At 50.4% G+C, this 24,167-nt stretch overlaps 1 protein-coding gene across 8 annotated transcripts in view; it reads right to left on the bottom strand.

The window, feature by feature from the left end:
- The window catches only part of GAS7 (growth arrest specific 7), a 209,869-nt gene that overhangs the window by 96,877 nt on the left and 88,825 nt on the right, over nt 1–24,167 (bottom strand). Inside the window, exon 1 of one of the 8 annotated variants that reach the window (XM_072821133.1) lies at nt 6,882–7,120. The exons of the other annotated variants lie outside the window; for them this stretch is intronic. Coding sequence (XP_072677234.1) covers nt 6,882–6,884 — 3 coding nt within the window. The 5' untranslated portion in view covers nt 6,885–7,120. Of the gene's footprint in view, nt 1–6,881; nt 7,121–24,167 lie in introns of those variants that run through there. 8 annotated transcript variants of the gene reach the window in all.

Below are 24,167 nucleotides of genomic sequence, written 5' to 3'. Positions count from 1 at the left end.
GATCCGCTCTGACAGCTTTCCTGGGGGGAAACGACAGGCTTCCAGCCAGAGGGGATGTGACAGGAGGGAACAGACTTTGGGGGCCACAGATCTTTCTGGGATCTGGGTGCTGTGAGTCTGATCTCAGGCCACCTTTTGGTGGCCCCATGGGCAATCGGCTTCCACAGGAAGTCCTGAGCTCTGGGATCCATTAAAGGGGACCGGGTGGGACCAGAGCACGTTGCGGGCTGTGGGAAAACTCAACAGGGATCCAGGGCTTCCCTCAAGTCCTCACCTGGGTCACCTCAAAGCATTCCAAAGGCCAATGCCACGCTCAGCATAGAAAGAGGACCATGTGGCTATGTCCCTGCCCAAGTCTGAGCATCTCTGTGTTCCCTGAGTCACTGTAGTTGGACCCCTGCATGTAAAGGGGGTCAAGCACATAAGGCTCACCTCCAGCTTTCACCAACAAGAAGCCAGAGCAGAGCCAGGCAAGATGCCTTTCTTCCTTCTACTCCTCCGTGTGCAAGATTTCTCACTAAATGGGACCGACTCATCAGCGGTTTTGCCAGAACTCTTCTTCATGTGTCTACTCAAGTGGCTCTTATTAGAAATCACCTTTGGTGGAGGGGCACCGCTGGATGGCTCAGTGGTTGAGCGTCTGCGTTGGGCTCAGGGCGTGACCTGGTCCTGGGATGGAGTTCCACATCGGGCTCCCTGCAGGAAGCCTGCTTCTCCCTCTGCCTGTGTCTCTGCCTCTCTCTCTGTGTCTCTCATGATTAAAAATAAATAAAATCTTCTAGAAAGAAAGAAAGAAAGAAAGAAAGAAAGAAAGAAAGAAAGAAAGAAAGAAAGAGAGAGAGAGAGAGAAAGAAAGAAAGAAAGAAAGAAAGAAAGAAAGAAAGAAAGAGAAAGAAAGAAAGAAAGAAAGAAAGAAAGAAAGAAAGAAAGAAAGAAAGAAAAAGAAAGAAAAAGAAAGAAAGAAAGAAAGAAAGAAAGAAAGAAAGAAAGAAAGAAAGGAAGGAAGGAAGGAAGGAAGGAAGGAAGGAAGGAAGGAAGGAAGGAAGGAAAGAAAGAAAGAAGAAAGAAGGAAGGAAGGAAGGAAGGAAGGAAGGAAGGAAGGAAGGAAGGAAGGAAGGAAAGAAAGATCGATCAGTCACCTTTGGCAGGGCTTCCTTGAGTCCTTTAAAGGAACTTTCTAAATTGGGCTTTAATCACTTAAATGCACATGTCCCCAGGTCTCTTCCAAACCCAGCACAACTCACGCGTCCTCAGGCCTCCGGATCAGAGTGATGGCTGGACAGGGTCATGCCTGCAGCAATAATCCACGTCCCCATGGCTAGAATCTGTCCCTTGCTCACGCCAGACTTCTGCCCCTGCAACAAGCCCTCTTGGATCATACAGACAAGTCCCCAGAGGGTGATTTACTCAGGGTCCCCCCAGCTCCAGCCCCCATTGAGCACCAGCCACACTCACCCTTGCCTGGATCAGCTACCATCCCCCACTCTCCCAGCCCCCGGCCCCATCACTGTCCTCTACCCATAAAGCTGCCAGAGGAAGCCTTACACCTGGCAGCCCCTGGTACCTGCCGTGACAGGCGGGCATCAGTGCATGGAGCTTCCTCCTGGCACCCACTGAGCTGCCAGCCAAGTGCCTGGCACCCAAACCACCGGGAACGCTCTGCAGGGACTCAGTGAGCAAGGGTCCCGTCCACCCTGAGTGTCCATCCCTAAGCCCCCAGCACCTCCCTGAGGGCCATTGACTCCCAGGGCCTGTCTTTCAGGACTGGGCGGGCAGAGGGTCGCAGAATAGTAAACTCTATTCTCCGATCCTAAAAAGGAATGGAGTGATCTGGTTACCCAGGAATTTTGATGAACACAATTACAATGCAGTCTCTGCAAAGGCTACAGGAAGTGAGCTCTCACAGGAAAATACTGCTAAGCTGGAAAACACGGGGTCTCCGGTGGGGCAAGGACCGGACGAACGATTTCGCAAACAATGCTGCCAAGTGCAAGGATGAGCTGGACGCGCCACCCCATCCCCCACCCCACCCCTCCGCATGTCAGAAGCTATTTCACAGCCTTGAAGTGTCCGTGGGTCAAGCCACGGACAGCAAGAAGGAATCCATCCCATAGGAAGTGACTTCCACCCAGGCCTTAGGACGTTCCCACAAGAGCCCTTCCTTCACTGACACTGAATAAAGACGCTTCTATTACCGATGCACCTGCCACCCGGATAGACGACAGAGTGGCCAGTTAATAGGGCTCCGAAGGAGACAATGCACGAAACAAGGAGCTCTGTGGATGTCATCAGACCTCCCCCATCTGAGATGGCTCATGCTCTTGCTGGTGGCACCTGCCCAGCAACACCGCATGGCATGATTGGGACCTGAGACATGCCCACTCTTCATCATCTCTTGGGAGAATCTCCGCATTGACCAAACAGCACAACTGCAAAACTCCTGCCTCTTCTCGAGGTTGACAGCAGGTGCCCAAGGGCCTCATGGTCATGTTCGGGGTCCACATGGGGAAGGGGGTTCCCACAGGCACTCCACAAATAGGGAGACCACCTCTAGGAATAAGATGGGACACTCCAGGGGCGCCTGGGTGGCTCAGCTATTGAGCATCTGCCTTCGGCTTGGGTCGTGACCCTGGGGTCCTGGGATTGAGTCTTGCATGGGGCTCCCCACAGGGAGCCTGCTTCTCCTTCTGCCTGTGTCTCTGCTTCTCTGTGTGTCTCTCATGAATAAATAAAATCTTAAAAAAAAAAAAAAAAGATGGGAAGCTGTACTGCTACCCTATCTTGGAGCCTAGAGGGGTGTGGGAAACCCCAGAGAAAACCTGTAACCTGGGTCCCATTTTTAGGATCTGTCTGGCCCTGATGTTTTAGAGTCCTAAAGGGCAAGGCAGTGTGCTGCTCCCGGCAGCCTGTTCTGCTTCTGGCCTCTGAGCAGGAAAACTTGAATGAGTCTGCTCACCATCAGCTCGTGATTAACAGAGACATTTTATTCAAACTCTCGACTTCGAGGAATGTTGGCTCCCTTCCTCCTACCCTTTCTCTGGCAGATAAAAATAGCGTGGGCCATTCTGACATCCTACCTCCAGCCTGGGGACCCCAAAAGCATCGGCAGAAAGCACACAGGGCCGAGGCGCACGGACACTGTGTTCCCAGGCAGCGGGTCCTGGGGCCTCCCTGGGCCTCTCTGGCCCCTCATCGCTAAAACCAGGGGCTGCCAGCCCTCCCACGCCAGGCTTCCATGACATGAGGAACGTGTTTCGTAACAAGGCCCAAAACCACCCCAAGGGAAATTTCAAGGCATCTGAATGACCAGTGTCACTTTGCAAAAGCAGCGGCCACACAAACACAAGATGACGGAGACCTCCTAGCAAGAAAAAGAAACGTTCGCATCGCATTACCTCCCTCCCACCCCCACCGGCACAACTCCCCCCAATTTTTTTGGTCCAGAGAGTGAAAATTTACTCAGCCAAACCCGGCTTGGATCTGGTGGGAAGGGTATGATGAGACACCAGTAAAGGGAAGCAGTGTAACAAAAATTGGCAATCATTAAGACGTATGTCCATGGGGCGCCCAGGTGGCTCAGTGGTTGAGCGTCTGCCTTGGGCTCAGGTCGTGATCCCGGGGTCCTGGGATCGAGTCCTGCAACGGGTCCCCTGCATGGAGCCTGCTTCTCCCTCTGCCGGTGTCTCTGCCTCTCTTTGTATGTCTCTCAGGAATAAATACATAAAATCTTAAAAAGAAAAAAAGTATGCCCAAACCAGGACACTAAGCTGTGAGCATTACCTCACACCCATATGAGGAAGGCTGAACACTTAACTTCTCCTTCCCCCTGCCACTGGCTGGGCCCCTTTGGGGCTGCGTTGTCCCTAGGTGTCAGAAGAAGGAGGTGGGCAGGGGTGGTTAGGATCTCAAAATGCACCCTGGATTTTCTACATGAGTTTGTGTGGGTAATGGTGTCGAGTATCCTGCCCTAGGAGGTGCTCCTGAAGGACACATTGAGGATCTCTGTGGGCAGCTTCTGGTAGGGTGAGGCCCCCCCCACAGGATTCCTGCTCAAATCTCCCTTTGCAGAGGAGAAAGCCGGGAAATAAGAGAATCTTGCCAACACTTGGTACTGGGAGGAGCAGGGACCACAGGAGGGGGAGAGAAGAGGAAATCCCAGAATGCCTCATGCCATGGTTTCTGGCACCTTCTCAAGCCCCTGAAGGAAACCCCATACCTAAATTTACCAAACATGCTGTTCCATCCAGAATGGATCTTGCAAATTCAGAAGAGCAGAAAGGAAAGGAATCGCAAGTCGCTGGCTCAGGTAGTCACATGCTTGGAATCTCCTGCAAAGCATCCTGCTCAGAAAGGAGTTCTAAGGGCAGGTGACGTGGCTGCTGCCCACGGATGCTCGGGAGCACGAGTGGCCAGCTTGGTGGCCCCACGGGCGCCCCAAAACTCTAAGGGCAGCAACTGTCCTCATCCGGGTTACTGCGTGGCACCGTGGCCCGTGCTCCAAGTGACTCCAATCAAAGACTTCTGGCTCCGAGAGCCGGCTCCCAGCGCGTCCTAATTGCTTCTGAACCATGGGCACTAGAGAGAGATGAAGGCGAAGCGAGTCTGGAACCGCTTCCACGAGTCAGCGAGGGGCGAGGTTCCAACCAGCCTAAGGCCGCCAACAGTTTTTGAAGCCGCGCGACTGGTGCATATAAAACCAGACAGCGGGGGACAGCAGGTGACATCACAGTTGAGAGCCAGGACCCACCACTGCTCCGGGGCACCGCGCGCAGAAGGCGGGATGGAGAGCCCGCTGCCAAATCTTGAGCGACCCCTCCATCCCCGCGGGGACGCCTCCACTTCCTTATCTCGAAAATTCAGAAGTCGCACCAGATGGTCTCCAAGGGTTTTCCTCGGCTTTCTCTTCCTTTCTGTTCTCACACTCAACGATTCTGGAGGTCGGTCTCGAGGACACTTGCTTTAAAGACGTGCCATTTTGCAAGAGGGGTGAAAAGTCTCATTCAAGTGTAGACACACGTCCGGGGGCAGCAGAGTGTCCCTGGCACGGGGATCGGCCCCCACCCCCAACAATGGGGATCGGGCCTCACGATCTCAGCGCTCTGGGCCTCCTCCTCGCACCACGGTGAGTTCTGGTAAGTTCTTCTGGCCTGATGGGGCCTATGTGGGGTCCCTTCCCTTTCATTTCTAGAGCCACACGCAGTCAAGCTCTGCGTACCCGGCAACCAGATTCTGGCCCTGGCATCCCGGGCTTCCTCGTGTCTGAAGCTGGAATCCACCCTGTACCCAACACAGGCTTGGTCTTTTTTTTTTCTTTTTTTTAAAGATTTTTATTTTTTTATTTGAGAGAGAGAGAGAGAGAGCAGTGGGAGGTGCAGAAAGAGAGAGAAGGAGGCTCCCAGCTGAGCAGGGAGCCCAACTCAGGGCTCGATCTCAGGACCCTGGGATTATGATCTGAGCTGCAGGCAGATGCTTAACCGACTGAGCCCCCCAGGCGCCCCCCACACAGACTTGTTCTGCACCTGCTAGCAGGTAAGCTGCTCACCACACATGCAAGCTCCCTGGACGCCCCTTGGGGTCCATCTTGTCCGTGGACCTCCCGGCCGTGGCCCAGAGCCAAGGCCAGACCCCCTGGGACCCCCAGCATGCCCAGCATTCCATCGGAATGTGACGATCATTCCCAAAGTGCAGCCCCTGCACCAGCAGCAGGGCTGTCCTCTGGGAGCGGGCTAGAAATGCAGAGTCCCAGGTCCCACCCTAGCACCAGGCTCGGTAGTTTAAAGGTCTCTGGGCAATTCATGTGTGCTTTACCCCTTGACAGGCCCTGCTGTGGACTTTCCAGGTGCCCCCGGATGATGAGCACCATCTCCCTCTCCCCGGCACAGGTTGAGGTCTCCATCAGAAGCCACGCTGAAATGAGAGCTGCTGTCCGGCCCAGCCCGTGAGAGGCAGCGTCCTAGAAAAAGGCTATGTGCAAACACCGATCTGGCCTCCCCATACAAACTGGACACCACCCTGCCGGCTCCCCAGAGCCTACACAGAGTGCTGGCTAGAGTCTTGGTTGATGTGAGGTCCCTCTCTCCAAGAAAGGAGGGGATGTCTAACTTCCAGAGGCAGTAAGGTTGGCAAAATTAGGGTATCCCACTCTTAGGTCTCAGGAGAGCACCAATGCCCATTACTGTGGCGACCGCTGCCACCACCAAGCCAGACAGAAGTACCCAGGGCAGCATGGAACCACAGCACAGACACCAGGGTGCCTGGGCAGACACTCGATCGCCTCCCCGAGGAGCTGTGTCACCCAACAGGCTTCCCCCTCTCCCAGAGAGGGTCCCAGCTGGAGCTGGGCCATGGGGAGATGGTGGGTGGGAGGACAGATCTGGGCGGAGGGAAGGAGGCCTGATGTGGACGCCAATCCCCATAATCCATGCCACGACACGGTCACACGCCTCAACCGAACAGCTGCCCAGGTAACCGGGGTGGGGAGGGAGGTGGTGACTCCGTCTCCCTGCACAAACAGCCCTTTGGACATCTTGTTCTCCTTGCCTTCCCCATCTCGCATGCACCACGGCCACGTTTCTGCCTCCCCTTCCCTACTCAGGCCTTGGGCCCCTAACAGGTGCCCCCGAGCACACTGGGCCCCCAGCACTTCTAGGCTCCAGCTGCCCATCTCAGAGGTCCTCAGAACTGCTTTCTAAAATGTCACAGCTAAAAAAATAAGTAAAAAAATAAAAAATAAAATAAAATAAAATAAAATAAAATTAAATTAAATTAAATTAAATTAAATTAAATTAAATTAAATTAAATTAAAATAAAACGTCACAGTTGTTTCAGAAACACGCAGGAAGAGCTCGGCACCTCTGAGGGCGAGTCAAACTGATTCTTACCATCCAAGAAGAGTTAGTCTTCCTTGTGGGGGAAGAGGGGTGGCTGCTAACTCAGAGGAGTGTCCTGAGTCCCGTGTGAAGTCCCCAGACCCAGGGCCAGGCCCCTGCCAGCTTCCTCTCCATGGCACCCTCCACGGGAAATGGGGCTGACACAAGCGGCTGTGCCAGGGTCAGGACTCAGGACATCCCAGGGGGCGTTGGCGTGGCTTTGCGCAGAGCTCTTCTTTCACAAAGAACCCACAACATTGCACAGCTCCTTCCAAATCTGCTCAAGGTCCTATGATGAAATCAACGGTGCATTCTGACTTTCCAGTTACAAAGTTTCTGGAGGCTTCTTTGTTGTTGTTTTCACTCTGTTTCTCTCTCTCTCTCTTTCCCCTTTCTCAGCTAAAAAAAAGCTGGCCGAGGTCACGACATACAATGGCCAAGCTTGTGTCGCTGACCAGATGCCTCCCACCCCCAGGCCCGTGGACAAGAGCTCCTTTGTCCACTATATTTTAGGCGGGACTCCCTGGGCCTGCCCAAGCCCTGCTGGGGAATGTTCCGCCAACTTCTTCCCAACCCTAAGTCACGGCTCTGGCCTCGGCCCCAGCCCCAGCTGCGTGAACCCAAGACCAGATTGAAACCAACATAAAACGAATGGGGAATGCTCCCCCCAAAGAACCATTGTGTCAGACCTGTCCAGGGTTGAAAGGCTGGTGCCCCCAAAGGGGAAAGACGAAGGTCCCCTGCCTTCATTCTGCCCTTGCCTTGCCTCCAAACCTGGACAGTGGGTGACCAGAGGGGCGACACCATGCATCTCAGAGGAAGAGGGCTTTTAGGATCACAAAGCTGTTAGCTGCAAGTGAATATGGACCCCAAGCACATTATGGCATCCACCAGCTACACACGTTCAGGCAAAAGACTTGGATCCTCCGTGAATATATCAAATCCTTCCACTCAGACAGCTTTTTGGAGCAGCTGAAGGTTTAGCACTTAAAATTCACCCATTTCTACATTTCCTTTAAATGTAAACCTTCGTGATTTTAGGAAACGAGTCTTCCTATTGACATAAATATGGTTTTCCCCAAGCGACCATGCATCCCAAGATCTGGATGGTTTCCTATAAAATATCATTTTTTCACACGTATGGATGAACTGTGTATTTATGAAGAGGTTTCAGTGCCAGCTCCTGGGGTCAGGGCTATGAAATCAGAATATGGCCTAGGGACAGAGTCAGATGGCGCTGGGCCCTTGTCAGATCACTACCTATTAGCTGTGATAGCCCGGGCCCGGGCGGGACCTTGAAACTTTGGATTTCTTCAAGTACAAAAGGGAGATGACTGCAGGGTCTTTCACAAAAGGTTGCAGGCAGGATTGAGGAGGGAGATTTACATAAACAGTGAGCATAGAGTGAAGGGGACCAATGTACCCAGTAAAAGCCAGTTGTTTTTGTTATGATCAGCAGTGGCTGAGAGAGGAGTTGAAATTTCCCTGAATACACAAGGAAAGTTTAGACTGGATAAAAACAAAAAACAAACAACCCAATTAAAAAATGGGCAAAGATGGGAAGCCTGGGTGGCTCAGTCGGTTAAGCATCCAACTCTTGGTTTCAGTTCCAGTCATGATGCCAGGGTCGCAGGATCAAGCCCCGCCCTGGGCTTCATGCTGGGTGTGGAGTCTACTTGGGATTCTCTCTCCCCTCTCCCTTTGCTCCTACCTCCTGTGTGTTCTCTCTCACACACACACTATCTCTCTCTCTCTCTCTAAAAGAAAGAAAAAATTCTTAAAAACAAAAATGGGCAAGGGGCATTTCTCCAAAGAAGAAACACAAATGGCCAACAGGCACATGGAAAGGTGCTCCATATCACTCATCACTAGGGAAACATATTAAAACCCAAATGAGGTACCACCTCACACCCATTAGGATGGCCACACCAAACAAACAAAAACAGGAAGGTCAGGAAAGAGCAAACACTGGCGAGGATGTGGGAAAAGTGGAACCCTTGCTGGTGGGAATGTAAAATGGTGTAGACGCTATGGAAAACAATATGGCGGTTCCTTAAAAAGTTCAACACAGAATTACCATATGATCCAGCAATTCTACTTCTAGGGATACATCCAAGAGAACTGAAAGTAGGGACCCAGGTATCTGTTCACCCCCGGGTACTACAGCATTATTCATAATGACCACAGAATGGAAACAATGCCCGAGTGTGTCCATTCATGGACGAACAGCCAAACAAAATGTGGTATATGTATACAATAGCATGGTATTCAACCTTAGAAAAGAAACTCCGACCCAGGCTACAGTGTGGATGACCCTAAAGACATTAGGCAAAGCAAAATAACCTGGTCACGAAAAGGCAGATACTATAGGGTCCTACTTTATGAGGGGCCTAGAATACAATAGTTAAATTCTGAGAGACAAAAAAATAGAATGGTGATTGCCAAGGACAAGAAGGAGCCTGGGCAGGGCAGGAGGGGGGTGCCAGGGAGTTAGTGTTTAACGGAGACAGTGTCTGTTAGCAAGATGACAAAGTACTGGAGGCGTATGGTGATGGTCACATAACATTGTGAATGCACTTGATGCTGCAGAACCATACACTTAAAAATGGTTAAAATGGTAATTTTAGGTTATGTCTATTTTCACACACACACACACACACACACACACACACAAAGTCTGGGACCCACAGAGATAGTTTAGATCAAGGGCCCCCAACCAGTGGGACATAAGCCGCATCATGAGATACACAGGGACAGAACCCCCAGGGAAGGTGAAGCCCGCACCCAGAGAGAAACTTCACCAGATGCCAGACAAGGTGGTCCATTTGGTGTTCAACCTTGGGGAAACTGAGGCAGCACAGCCAGCATCCCAATGTCAACCACGGGCTTCTCTGCTGGGGGTGCACACACTCAGAGGGCCAATGGCAACATGCCTCCCCCTGGACTCCCCCCTTTCTGGTCTTTTTCCTTCCACCCCCAGAGGCAGAGCTCTCCTCTTTCTTCTCAAAGCCTGGGGTGAGCTGCTCCAGGGGCTCTGCTTCTCCTCTCCGCTTGTCAAGCTCTGATTCTCTGCAGGAATGACACAGAGCTCTCTTGAGCTCTTGCTCTGGGCCTTGTATCATGTAATGCATCCAACAAACCAACGCAGAGGTTCTAGTATTATCTCCAGTTAACAGAGGAGGAAACAGAAGCTCTTGAGATAGATCAGGAAGGGTGGGCAGGAGGCCACGCAGCCACAGGAGGAAAGATCCAGAGAGAAAGCAGTGTGGATGGGTATGAGGATCACTTCCATCAGGATTTGAGGGCATAGAAGGAGACAGAAGGCATAGTTAGGGATGGAGTCCAGCTGTGCAAGGCCATGAGAGCACAATAAGGTAAAAGCAAAACTCCATCTGCAGCCATACAGCCAAGACCTTCCTCTTGAGTCCTTCAAACTTCGTAGAATTAAAATAACCATTGGAAGCTCTCAAAGCCTATAACTTTCCAGTTTTATAGCAGCCAAGAGGGGACAGTTTTAAGGCCATTTGGCCTTGACACCACTCTGACATTGCATCACACACACAGAATAGATACAATCACAGAAAATAATGCAGTCCTACACATGGAGATTGTCATCACGGTTCCCAGGGTAGCCTCCAGCCAATGGCAAGAGACCTTTCTGAGCCTTTATGAAGGGACGCTAATCCGCTCTGACCTGAGCTAAGCAGAACAAACCAGAGGCCTGCAAATGTTTTATTCTTTAGGATTCAACCAAACCTAAGAATCTCGAGGTGTATAATACTCATGAAGACATTCTCATGGGTTTCTGGTTTGGGGTTGTCTCTCAAACCAGATGTCTCCTGAGGTTTGCTGTATTGATAATCTCCTACCATTTGAGTTGACTGCAAAAAGCACATTTTCTTCTCCTCTTTCTGAGGTCTGCAAATAGATAGGTTCCTATGCGGACAAATGAGAGATGGTAGGAAGCCCGTGATCTGAACACCAAAAGGACCACCGATCATTTCCACTGAGCTCCATTTTCTCCAAGTTTCATGGAATTTGATGCAGCCAACCTTTCTGTTGTTATTCCTTGGCTCAACTGAGTTGAAAACCATCAACCAGAGACGTCTGGGTGGCTCAGCGGTTGAGCATCTGCCTTCGGCTCAGGGTGTGATCCTGTGATCCTGGGATCAACTGGGGTCCCTGCAGGGAGCCTGCCTCTCCCTCTGCCTGTGTCTCTGCACCTCTCTCTGTGTCTCTCATGAATAAATAAATAAAATATTAAAAAAAAAACAAAAACAAACCATCAACCAAAATAGGCCACGTTCACTGTGGGCTCCCATCCTCTGTAGCACGAATCGTGTTTGTTGTCTTACAATGATAATTAATAAGTAAGACAGGGTATGGCGATGACTCACTTTTTCTAAATGCTTCACAGTCGTGAAGGGAAAAATTATTCACCAGACCGTTCAGTCTCTGGGGTGCAGAGTCTTGAAGACAGTCACCAGCCCCCTTAGAGGCAGCCCCCCGGCTATGGGATCAACCAAGCAACTCATGGTAATTAGCAACTGCTTCCCAAATGCTGTGGAAGACACAGGCAATTGTAACCTAGGGGGACTTGGCTTCTGCAGTTTGGAAGATAAGGCAGAGACACACACACAAGTGATAAAGCAGAAATAACTCTGCAAGGGAGTCTCTCCTAAGTGCTAAGCAGTGAGCGAGCAGACAATGAGAGCTTTCAGGATCCAGAGAAGGGCGCGACGGTGCTGGGCTGGGGTGGACAGAGAAGGCTTCTCAGAAGACTCGGCATTGGCCCGACGACAGAGATGAAAAGGACCCTTCCCAGAACAGAGGGATGACAATTGAGAAGCAGAATAAGCCTTGGTGGTTGAACAGATGTGGGCAAAGAGGGAGGAAGTAAAAGTCAATTCTGAACGGGACGAGGGAACTGGAACCAGTACCTGGGGGAGATCCAACCATGGTGGAAGCCAGTGTGGGGATACACAGTAGAGCTCACAGCCTGTCCACTCCAGCTCCAAGAGCTGTGATCGTAGGCAGACAGGTTGCGTGTGGCCCTTGACACTGGAGCTGGCCTATCTGCTTGGAGATGGGGTTGCAATCCTTCAGGAGACACAGAGAGAGAGGCAGGGACACAGGCAGAGGGAGAAGCAGGCTCCCTGCAGGGAGCACCATGTGGGACTCGATCCTGGGACCCCAGGATCACGCCCTGAGCTGAAGGCAGACACTCAACCCCTGAGCCACCCAGGTGCCCCTGGACTCAGTTTATGAAGAAAGAATGGATTGCTGAGCCCTGGGACATGTCTCACTTAGCAGCACAAAGACTTCCCCCTGACACCTCTTGGGCCCAATTGCTCCCTCCTTCCCTCCTTCCCTTCCTCCCAAAGCATGTCTTGGGTCCCTCTCCACCTTGGGCCCCCTCACCAAGACCCTCAAAAGCAAGAACCAGGTCTCCATCCTTCTCCTCAATGCAGCCCCGTGCCTCACACTCGGGGGCTCGCTCCAGGATGGGCAAGAGATGGATTGAGTTCTGGGAATGAGTCCCAGAAAGCAAACGAGGACGCCCACTGATGAAGAGCAGGGTGGGGGTGGGGGTGGGGGTGGTGGATGCTCGCCCCTGCCAATCCCAGAAAGAAGAGCCGGGGAGTGAGGTGGGCGTGAAATCTGGTCCTGAGCATACGAGAGAGGAGCTGGTGAGCCTGGGGATCTGCAGAGACAGGAGGGGAGAGACTGAGATAGATGCTAGAAGCAGGTGAAGAGAGGACAGGGCTGTGAGTAAACAGTGGCCGGCCCAGGCCCACTGGGCCTATGGATGGTTCCTACAAGGGGCTTGGCAGTTAGCTTCTTACCCTCAGCATGGATGGGTCCGAGGCACCTCCAAAGTTTCCACGTGTCCCCGTCCATAAAAGATGCCCAAGAGCAAGTGGACACATCAGAAACAGCACCCACTTTAACAGGCTCAGCATCCGAGAGATGCCTCAGCTCAATGCCTCCCAAACTCCAGCCATTCACGTTCCCTTGTCCCAAGTATGCTGTCGCCATGCGTCAGCTGCCCTATTATTTACCCAGAAATTTTTTTTAACTGTCTTATAATGAGCTTGGATGTAGCCTGACCCCAAGCAGTAGCATCTGTGAAACGTGAATCTGATGTGATTGGTTATTTACCCTGTTCCTCACTTAAATAAACATAACTTAAAACCTGTCATCACGGGGAGGTGGGTGCAGGGGTGGGGTTGCTGGGCGACAGGCAATAAAGAGGGCACGTGACGTGATGAGCACTGGGGTGTTGTCCGCAACCGATAAATCGTTGCACGCTCCATCTGAAACCAAGTATGTCCTTTATGTTGGCTAACTGAATTTAAATGAAAAAAAAAAAAAAACTGTCATCACAACATGGTCTATGATTATCTTCCATAGCCTAAGTGGTAAAAGCGGCCCCCTTGAAGAAACACAGTTGCAAGCTAAGTGCAGAATTACCATAGAGCAGCAGTGAAATGGTCTAGGGAGGTTCTTTTCTGAAACCTAGAAAACCAAGCTCGAATTCTCCACTGAGCACATACCTGCAACAGGAGGAGCAAGGTCCCCAGTGTGTGGCCCAAGTCGTCACTGGGAGACCCAGGAAGGCAGTCAAGGGAAAAAGCAGAGGCTTTCCCAGGGTGAGGGCCATCTGACAGCCCTGCGGACACCTCTGTCAACTTCCTATTAAAATAGGCAATGAAAAAAAATAAAAAAATTTAAAAAATAAAGTAAAATAGGCAATGAAGGGTGCCTGGGTGGCTCAGTGGTTGAGCATCTGCCTTTGGCTCAGGGCATGATCCTGGGGTCCTGGGACTGAGTCCTGCATCGGGCTCCCCACAGGGAGCTTCTCCCTCTGCCTATGTCTCTGCCTGTCTCTCTGTGTCTCTCCAGAATAAATAAATAAAATCTTTAAAAATAAAAATAAAAATAAAATAAATAGGCAATGAGGGACCCCTGGGTGGCTCAGTTGATGAAGCGTCTGCCTTCAGCTCAGGTCGTGATCTCAGGGTCCTGGGATCGAGCCCCACACCCGGCTCCCTGCTCAAGCAGGGAATCTGCTTCTCCCTCTCCCTTTGCCACCTCCCCTCCTGCTCCTGCTGTCTCCCTTTCTCTCTCTCAACTCAATAAATAAAATCTCCAAAAAAAAAAAAAAAATCACATGTTCTTAAAATGGTATTGCTCTTAAAAAAAAAAAGGCAATGAGAGGAAAACAAAACAATAGGAATCAAAAATAAAACTTACATAAGCTTCAAAAAAAACAACGGTGGACAGTCAGAATCTGGGCAAAAATAAACACTCGAGAAACCGTGACGCCAGTGGAGCGAATGGTGACAATCATACAAAACAGAGACCAGTTGCGGGAAGAGGAACAGCCTGTCACACGTTTCTGTGTCTGGGTCTCTAATTTGAGATGCAGACCCGCATGCACCTGGGCACTGAGCGGTCAGCCGCCAGGACACAGACACTGCCCCGAGAACTGATCCTCCTCCCTCATCGTCCATTCCAGGTCCAGAGACATCCAGAAAACAGGTGAGCAGGGAGTGCAGGTGGGTGGAGGACTTGGGAGGGGTGGTAAGCACTCTGATGGTGCACATGGCCCGGGGACAGCACGCGGGGATGTGACCTCTCGCGCTCCGCCAACTGGGGACATCGGGGAGGCAGGTAGCAAAACAGCAGCACATGGGGTGGGGGGCAGCCTGTTTTAAAACCAGAAGTGGGCTATGAAGTGTGTGCATCACTGAACCCACAGGTAAGCAGGTAAGGTATGATGGAGGATTCAACCTTCCTCTGCATGCACACGGCGCCAAGGCCAATGACGCATAATGCATCTGGCAGCCTGTGCAACGTCTACACTGACACCGCCTTGGTGGACAAGGAGGAATGAGAGACCCGAGAATGGGAGGGAAGGGTGATGGAGCGTCATCCTAACGGCGCAAGGGAGGACGCCCCCTCTGAAAGCGATTCAGAAGACAATGTCAGGAACTGTTAGAAAGCAAGAAGTCCTCTTTGAAAGAGGAACAGAAAATCATTAATGGAAAAAGGCCAAAACAAGAAAGATGACACAATGAAAAAACAAACAGAATAGGTGAGGATTGTATGAAAATTGCCCACTTAAATCCACATTCATGGTTGGGGATAAATAAAGATTAAAAAAAAAAACTAATAAAATAACAAAATGTAAGGCTGCGTGTCAGAGGATCTCCCCAAACTGCAAACTTTAAAAAAAAAAAAAAAAAAGCAAGGACATGAAAAAAGTGATGCATGGAAGGTTTAAGGAGGGTTCTATTAGAAAAGACTGGACCAAGTAGATGAAAATCAATAATCAACTGCATAAATAAAATCATTAAAAAAAGGAAAAAGGGGGGGCACCTAGGTGGCTCAGACCATTAAGCATCTGCCTTGGGCTCAGGTCATGATCCTGGGGTCCTGGTATCAAGCCCCACGTTGGGGTCCCTGCTCAGTGGAGGAGACTAAACTCTCCCTCTCTGTCTGCCTCTCCCCCCGCTCACATGCGCATGCACTCTCACTCTCTCTCCCCCTTCTCTCCAAAATAAAATAAAATGTTAAAAAAAAAGATTGCAAAAATAACGAAAGAGAGTTTTAAAAATCACAAAGAGGCAAAAAGAAAGACTGCTGGGAAACCTGTTTTCTCCTCAGACTTTTCTTCTGCTCCTACCATGGGCACTTCCCATGGGAATCCAAGCTCCAAAAGGCAGGGACTTGCCCAGGGGCTGGCATCAGCCGCCTGAAAGTGCTAGAAAGTGCCAGAAGACATATCCCACTCAAGTCAAAGCTTCGTGGGGTGTGGTCATCGTCTTGTTCGGTCATCACTGTGGGAGCTCAACAAGCATTTCCTGGAGGGTGGGCCACACTGAGCTGCAGATACGAGATTTTGTTCCAAACGTCTGAGATTCAAGATGTACACGTGCAGCCAAGCTGTATTCACGTTTGACGTGAAAGGCAGAGAAGGTGCTCTAAGCTTGCAGGCAGGTGAAGAAGCCACCCCTGTACGCTCCAGGCACCGGGGCAGGAATCACCATGAGGACGATGACCCAGAAGAGGGCCACATCAATGCATCCATGAGGCATTTCTTACTCAGTACAGACTCCCCAGCTCAGAAATCCAGCCAACAGACTGTCTGGCCTGCAGGTAATGCCCAGTGACCAGAGTTTCCCTCGGCCTTCCCCCTCTGCTTCGTGCCCAGCCTGGAATCAGGGTGTGTGTTCCTCCTTCCTCCTGCAACGTCGATCAAGGCTAGGACATCAAGGCCTCCAGTCACAGCTTTTGTGCCCAAGCACGTGCTGGTACTGGTGTTGCTCCTGGAGGTTTGGGGACCTTGCACTGGGAGCAGCACCAGACAAAGCCTCTGTCACTCGTCCACCCCAGCAACACTGCGCCGTGTAGGGCACCACCGTGGCCACTCTGCTTGCCAAGGAGCTGGAAGCATGGCCTTGTGCATATTCAAAACTCACACTGAATGAAGCAAGCCTCCCCTCCTGCCCAGATCAGAAAGACCAATCAAATCAGCCACTCAGGGGCCAATGCTTTCTATCAGCAAAACCCCCAGTTCTATCACCTTCTAAGACTTGCTCCTGCTTTAAGAACCAGAGTATAGGAGTGCCTGGGTGGCTCAGCAGGTGAAGCCTCTGCCTTCAGCTCAGGTCATGATCCTGGGGTCCTGGGATCGAGCCCTACATCAGGCTCCCTGCTCATCAGGGAGCCTGCTTCTCCCTCTGTCCCCCCGTTCATGCTCTCTCTCAAATAAATAAACAAAATCCTTAAAAAAAAAAAATTGAAAAGAACCAGTGTATGCAGCATGATGTCAAAGGTAGAAAATGACACACCCCATACCCCTCCCTTCCCATCCCTGCCAAGCGAGCACTGAGGGAACCCAGGAAAATGTGAACGCACGTTATCTTTGTATTCTGGGATTCCTCCAACTGTCTTAATTGTATTCGTTTTATCACATTTAAAATGCTTATTTATTTGTAATTTTACAAGTCAAAATCTTTCTTCATTTTTTTAAATGTGTTTATAAAGTTATTTTTACAATCAAGAAAATACTGCCTTCCCCCCAGATCAGCAATATTCAATTCTAAAATATACCATATGATCCCAGTTATGTAGACAAATATATATACAGCAAATAAAGGGGGGGGGGCGGATGAAAAGAACGCTAAATATCTTTTACTTATTTCTGCTTTTCTGTATTTCTCCATTTTCTATAATGAACATATTAATTGTAATGCTTTGGGGTGGAGACAGAAAGAGAGGGAGAGAGGGGATCTCAAGCAGGCTCTGTGCTTGAGTGGACCTCAATGCAAGGCTCGATCTCACAACTCCAAAATCATCACCGGAGCCGAAGTCAAGAGTCAGATGTTTAACTGACTTAGTTAAACTTAAGTTAACAGACTTAACTGATGTTTAAGCCACCCAGGCACCCCAGTTTTGATGCATTAAAAAAATCTTACTTTATTCCATCATGAACTAACATAGGAATACAGCGCTATTTAAAATATTTAGAGAATATTTGCTAATAAAATTGCCCTTGATCTATCCTTTCTCAGGTGCCATCCCCTAAAATGAAGTTTATCAGATTAGGGTTTGTTGTACTATCCTTCAAAGGGTAAGGATACTTGGGGGGATTTTATTTTTAAGAAAATGAATTAAGACAAAATGGGCAGGGGCATCTGGGTGGTTCAGCGGTTGAGCATCTGCCTTTGACTAGGCGTGATCCCGGTGTCCTGGGATCAAGTCCCATATCCGGCTCCCCGCAGGGAGCTTGCTTCTCCCTCTGCCTGTGTCTCTGCCTCTCTGTGTGTCTCTCATGAATAAATAAATAAAATCTTTAAAAAATAAAAAATAAAATGGGTGAGAGGAGCCCACGTCATCACATGGTGACATCTCTCTGGAGCTGTGGTATGGTTTCCCTCTTTGGAGATTTTAAATAAAATGTTTAAAAAATATTTTAAATAAAATCTTAAAAAAAAAAAAAAGACAAAATGGGCAATGGTAAAGAACTTTCTGGTCCAGTGCAAGGCTGACACAAAAATTAGAGAAGGAAGGAACCCCAGAGATCATCTGATCCCATGCTGCCATTTTACAGATTAAGAAACTGAACCCAGAGACAGATGCCAAGTCTCCCCTAGTCCAGCACAAAGTGCCCTCCTTCTTGCTCTCTGGCCTCCTTCTTGTTCTCTGGCTGCCTTAAATCTTGGTTCTAATGCTGCTGGCATGGCTAAGGACTAATTCTGGTCACACAACATGGCAAGAGCCAAAGCCCCACCTAGCACAACTCCCAGGCTGACCCTAACACTGCTCTGTGCAAGCCGACCTCCAATTAGTCCAGCTCCCTGGTCAACCATGACCCATTTCCCATCTGTTTGTAGCCAGGGAGCCCCCTGTGTAGGGAGGGAGGAAACATCTGTGCACACAAGGGGAGTGAACAAACACACTTGATTTTCCCTTTGGCAAATCTTCTTCTGCCTCTTTTTCCACTCATTGAAATGCAAAGCCCCATTCCAATGAGGGGGTCTGGAAGATTCCAGAAACTTCCAGAAACCACAACTGCCACTCTGCAACAGAAATTCCCAAAACAAGGTGTGCATGGACGGGTTGGAGGTGTGGGCGAGGACAAACAGCAGACGCAACCCCAGAGACCAGCCACAGGCATCCACTGGCTTGTCCCCAAACCCAGCTTCTAACCTCCAGCCAGGCATTGAGGAAGTTTAAGGACGCCTTCCACAGCCTACCAGCCACATAATCTCAGGCAAGTCAGTTCACCTCTTTGAAACTCATCTTTTCTCTTTCCTGCACATACAAATGGAAATGGCACCATCGCCTTCCCAGAATTCTTGCAAAGACCTGAAGGTCCAAACCACCGTTGCAACTCCAGAAATGCTAGCTTTGCCCCATATGTTCCCATCACTGAGCAACCCTTGGGGAAAGTCAACAGCCGAGATCACAGCGCTGAGTCACTCCCATGGCACCGACTGGGTTTTTCCCAACAGCCCAGGCTAATGTGTGCAGGCTGGCACCTCTACCGTCTGTACACAACTAAGCTCATCAAAGGAGCAAGAGGAATGGCATGGGAAACGGAATTACTAGGCTCAGCGGACAAGTTTAGGATTTAGAGGACCATCAGAAGGGGACAGTCAAATCCATGGACCCCCACACACGCCATGTCTGCTGGGGCCTCTGAAAGCTGGCCACTCATGCATCTTGTAGCCTAGTTGACCCTCACAAGAACGCTGTAGGGAAATATTCTTTGTTTTTGTTTTTTTAAGATTTTATTTATTTATTCATGAGAGAGACAGAGTCTGGAGAAGAAGCCTCCCTGTGGGGAGCCCAATGTGGGACTCGATCCCAGGACCCCAGGATCACGCCCTCAGCCAAAAGCAGATGCTCAACCACTGAGCACCACCGCCCCCCCGCCCCCGCCAGGTGCCCACTGTAGAGAAGTATCTTAATTTCCTTCCACAATCGAATAAGTGGAGGTCTTCCCCAAGGTTTTACAACACAGAGGACACAACCCATTTGAACCTGGTGTCCTGTCTCCAAGAACGATGCAATTTCCCCCTCACTGCAGGCCACTCCCAACACACCCAGTGACTGAGAATCCTCTATCCGAGGGCAAATATTCCAGGGAGAAGTTCGAGTGAGGCCACGGGCAGCCAAGCCCCTATCAACTTCACATGGTGGCTGATGGCCAGTGGGAGGCCTCGTTTGCTAACTGAAGGGAGAGGTGCCAGAGGAGGGGAGGAAAGAACCAAGATAAACATCTCCACGGAAATGAGCCCTGACCAGCAGCCAGGGTGAAAGATGTTGACTGAGAACCACAATCTGAGAGCAGCCTTCCGTGCAAGCAGGCAAGGCCAGTCTGCATTCAAAGCTCCAGCTGCGATGGGGACCTGCCTTGCTTTGTCTGGTGGGCCTAGTACCTCACCTCTTGCTGTCCTCTGGGAGATGTAGCCCCAGGCCCTAGCCATACCTTCCCTCCCAGGTGCGCTGGTCCTCTCCTTCCTCCAAGGCTGCTCTAGTTTGCACAGCTACGGTGAGTGGTCCTCACTCCCCAAGATCAAGAACGGTGTTCTACTCAAATGTGTCCCCGGACACAGAAAACATACCCAATATTCACACCATGAGGAATGGATGGCGATCCCCCCAGGGTCTGAGTAGGACCTGCCAGTCCCCCCTAGAAGGTGGGTGTCTTATCTCCCTGGGGTCACCTGGCCACCGATGGGAGGATACAGGAAGAGCAGGAGACAAAAAGGTAGAGGCAGGGGTGCTTGGGTGGTTCAGTGGGTAAAGTGTCCAACTCTTGATCTCACCTCAGGTCTTGGGTCTTGATCTCAGGATCATGAGTTCAGGCCCCACACTGGGCTCCATGAAGGGTGTGGAGCCTACTTACATGCTAAAATACTGTCAGGGGCCCCCAAATCACAAAGGAACCAGACAAGGCTTGGGGAAGGGTCACCAGGCCCCTCATGGGCCTACGGCGCTCCAAGTAAATACGTTCAGAAAAGACTCACTGTCCCAGTTGCCTAATTTGTCCACCAACGTAATTCAAGTTTTTTAGCCAGAGAGAACATGGACAGAGGCCAGAGGTAATCATCCATGACAAAAGCAGTCTGAGCGACCAATGCTCAATGTGGAATGTACACACGTGGTTGGCTCTTACCCATACTTTTTAAAGAACTGGTATATTGGGATGACTGGGTGGCCCAGTGGTTGAGCGTCTGCCTTCGGCTCAGGTCATGACTTTGGGGTCCTGGGATCAAGCCCTGCATCGGGCTCCCTGCATGGAGCCTGCTTCTCCCTCTTCCTGTGTCTCTGCCTCTCTCTGTGTGTCTCTCATGAATGAATGAATGAATGAATGAATGAATGAATAAATAAATAAATAAATAAATAAATAAATAAATAAATAAATAAATAAAATCTTTTAAAAAAATGAACTGGTATATTATTTTCCCCCAAGGACTCCCAGCCCACAAATGCCTGGTTACCTCTGATGCACTTGAGCAGCCAGCCTGATCTCTCTCGACATCACTCAATCCGTTGTCTGCTAGGGTCACACACCACTTCTCCCATAAGAAGAGATCCCAGTGATTATTATCTTTCTTTCTATGACAGTCAAAGGCACTGGGGCTTATTCATCACTGTTACACCAATGGGACCCACAGATAGAAGTGCTGAAGAGCATGTGGCTGGATAAAAAGGGATTAGGATTTGCTGAGATCCCACAAAAGGAAACAACTCTAGCCCTTGAAGCATGCATGGAACCATGCCAGGAATCATGTGGGGTGAAACCCTCAACTCCTTTTCTTCAGCTAGGGATCCCTGTCTCTCCTCACCTCTTGGTCTTAAAAGGATGCAACAGGACAGTACCGAGCGCAGGCACTCTATCCACACTCTGAGCCTCAGACACACAGAACATTCCATCCAAGGGCAACAGAACATACCACACCCTCTTCTCAAGTGCACATGGGACATAGTCCAGGATACAGCAAATGGAACATATTCCAGTATAGATCAAATATCAGGCCACAAAACGAGTCTCAAAAAAATTGAAGACCACAGAAATCCAATCAAGCATCCTGCCCTACCACAATGGTATGAAACTAACAATCAATTTACAAGGAGAAAACTGGAAAAACCACAAACGTGGGGAGATGAAACAACATGCCACTGCACAACCAAGGGCTCATCAGAGAAATAAAGAAGAAATCAAATAATACCTAAAGACCATTAAAAACAGAATCACAACAGAACGAAATCCATAGGATGTGGCAAAAGCAGTTCTAAGAGGCAACTTCATAGCAATACAGACTGGCCTGATAAACAAGAACAATCTCCATCTAATTTTATGTCCTAAGGGAACGAGAAAAAGAAGCATAGACGAAGCCTAAAGTTAGCAGAAGGAAAGAAATAATAAAGATCAGAGCAGAACTAGTGGATAGATCTGGAGGGCGTTATGCTCAGTGGAGCAAGTCAGATGCAGAAAGATAAATACTATATGATTTGCCTCATACGTGCAGTCACAGATACAGAAAACCCACCGATGTTTACCAGAAGGAAAGGGGGCTGGGGGTGGACAAAATGGGTAGAGGCGTCAGTTGTTCGGTGATGGATGTTAACTAGACTTTTGAGGGTGATCTCTCTGAGCACAGACGGACGCTGAAATAGAACGTTGTACCTACACTCCACACTTAACAAATGTTATGTAGCAATTTCACCTCAATTTGAAAAAATAAAAAAAAAGAATGACGGGCAACCTGGGTGGCTCAGTTGGTTGAGCGGCCGACTCTTGATTTTGGCTCAGGTCACGATCTTGGGGTCGCTGAGATCGAGTCCCACATGGGGCTCAGCAATTGGCAGGGAGTCTGCTTGGGATTCTCTCTTTCTCCCTCCGCCCCTCCCCCTCCTCTTGTCCTCTCTCTAAAATAAATAAGTCTTTAAAAAAACAAATGATGGTCACTATCCCATCACTGGTCTTGTGCTGGTGAACAGCAGAGATGGGTGAGAATTGTGGCACTCTGGAAAACCTACCCCTTATGACCAGCACATTGACACTCTTGCAGGGCGCCGAGGATGGGGGTCATCAAAGCTGCTCATTTTTTTTTTTTTTTTTTGCATGAGACACCAGGAATCTTAATCTTCAATGTGTAATCTGATGATTTTTTAGATGTTGGCAAACCAACCCAGTGGCTTTAAAATGAAACCACGGGCGAAAACAAAACAAAACAACCACAAAACCTCCCACGGTCCCGAACTTCATTCTGCCCATTGGCCACTGGCGTGCAGCTCCTTGCAAAATTGCTGGGTATCTGCAGAAGCACTTGTTTGGAGAGAGGGCTCCCTGGCTTTTAAAGAATCAAATACCACCATCCTAGACTAAGAGCATGAATTAGTTGCTCCCACCCCACGCTAACCATCCCTTGGCGGAGACCTCTTACCACCAACACTGCCTGCCGGCTGCAGCTGGGCACCCGCGTCCAGGGATCCTAAGAGCCGCAAATGTGTGGCTGACTTCCTCTCACCCCAGAGCTATGCGCCCCCGCCTGGGTCTCACTTTCCTTGGAAGGGAAGCACGAGACAAGATTTCTGGGGCACGAGTGCCTCTGAAAGGCCGTCCTGCTCTGTTTATGGGAAAGTGGCACCCCATCAGCTGATCAGAAGGTTTGGAAGGGGAGCAGGTGCATAAGGAAGCAAAATGGCCTAAGGAGTGAGGCATGCACCACCAGCAGGAAGCGGGGCAGAGATGGCGTCAAAGGCAAAGCCATGCACTGAGCAGCCTGATAGAAGGTTAGAGATTGGGGGGCACCTGGGTGGCCCTGTGGTTGAGCATCTGCCTTGGGCTCAGGGCATGACCTCAAGGTCCCCGCATGAAGCCTGCTTCTCCGTCTGCCTGTGTCTCTGCCTGTGTCTCTGCCTCTCTCTGTCTCTCATGAATAAATAAATAAAATCTTATAAAAAAAAAAAAACAGCAGCAGCTTTGAGATTGGGGAATCTGCTGAGGGAGCCAGGCCCAGCAGCCTCGGGAAGGACAGATGTGCATCCACACGTCCAAAGGCAAGATGACACTGTTGCCCCTGTGAGCAGAGAGATTGCCTTGGAGCAGCACGACCAAGTAGCTGGAAGCCAGCACCCTTGCACCCCAGTGAGTGCCTGGTGGGAAGGCAGACTGGACCCATCCTGGTGGGAGGAGTGCACGACACAGAGCTGCGGGGCTCTGGAGCCTCTGGGACGAATGCAGGGTGATCGGGGCAACTGCTGCAAGGATCACAATGTCCTTCTCAGTCCACCCACAGGAAGCTGTCCTCCGGACCTCGGAGCCCGGGGAGGACGGCCGCCACCAACCCACTCCCACACCTCACACTCCCCCACTGCCCTGCCGCCCCATCTGCGCTGCACACGACACCACATCCGCGTCTCAAAATGATGCTCGCGTGGGGCTCTCGCTCAGAAGCCTTCCTCTCTCCTGCCGGCTTTTCCCTGGGAAGGAGATCCACGGCCATGTATCTGCAGGAGAAAATTCGGGCTCATTCAGGCACCACCCAAGGCCAGGCAGTTTCCCAACTCTGTTTCTCCAAGTCTCACCCCGCAGTGCAGAGCCCATTCCCCTTCACAACCCAACAGACACACGAAGCCCAAGTTCCGCGCAGCGGCGCACGCCCTACCGCGTGCGATGCCCTCCAACACCCTGCCATCCGGCTTCCTGTGCTGCTTAACGCTGATCACATGCAGCGTGCGGCTCGCGACTCATACATCCCGACACGCTGC

This window comes from Canis lupus, chromosome 3 (genome assembly GCF_048164855.1).
Source record: "Canis lupus baileyi chromosome 3, mCanLup2.hap1, whole genome shotgun sequence".
Taxonomy (NCBI): Eukaryota; Metazoa; Chordata; class Mammalia; order Carnivora; family Canidae; genus Canis; species Canis lupus.
The sequence above is the reverse complement of the archived record's forward strand: the minus strand, read 5'-3'. Positions and strand labels throughout refer to the sequence as shown.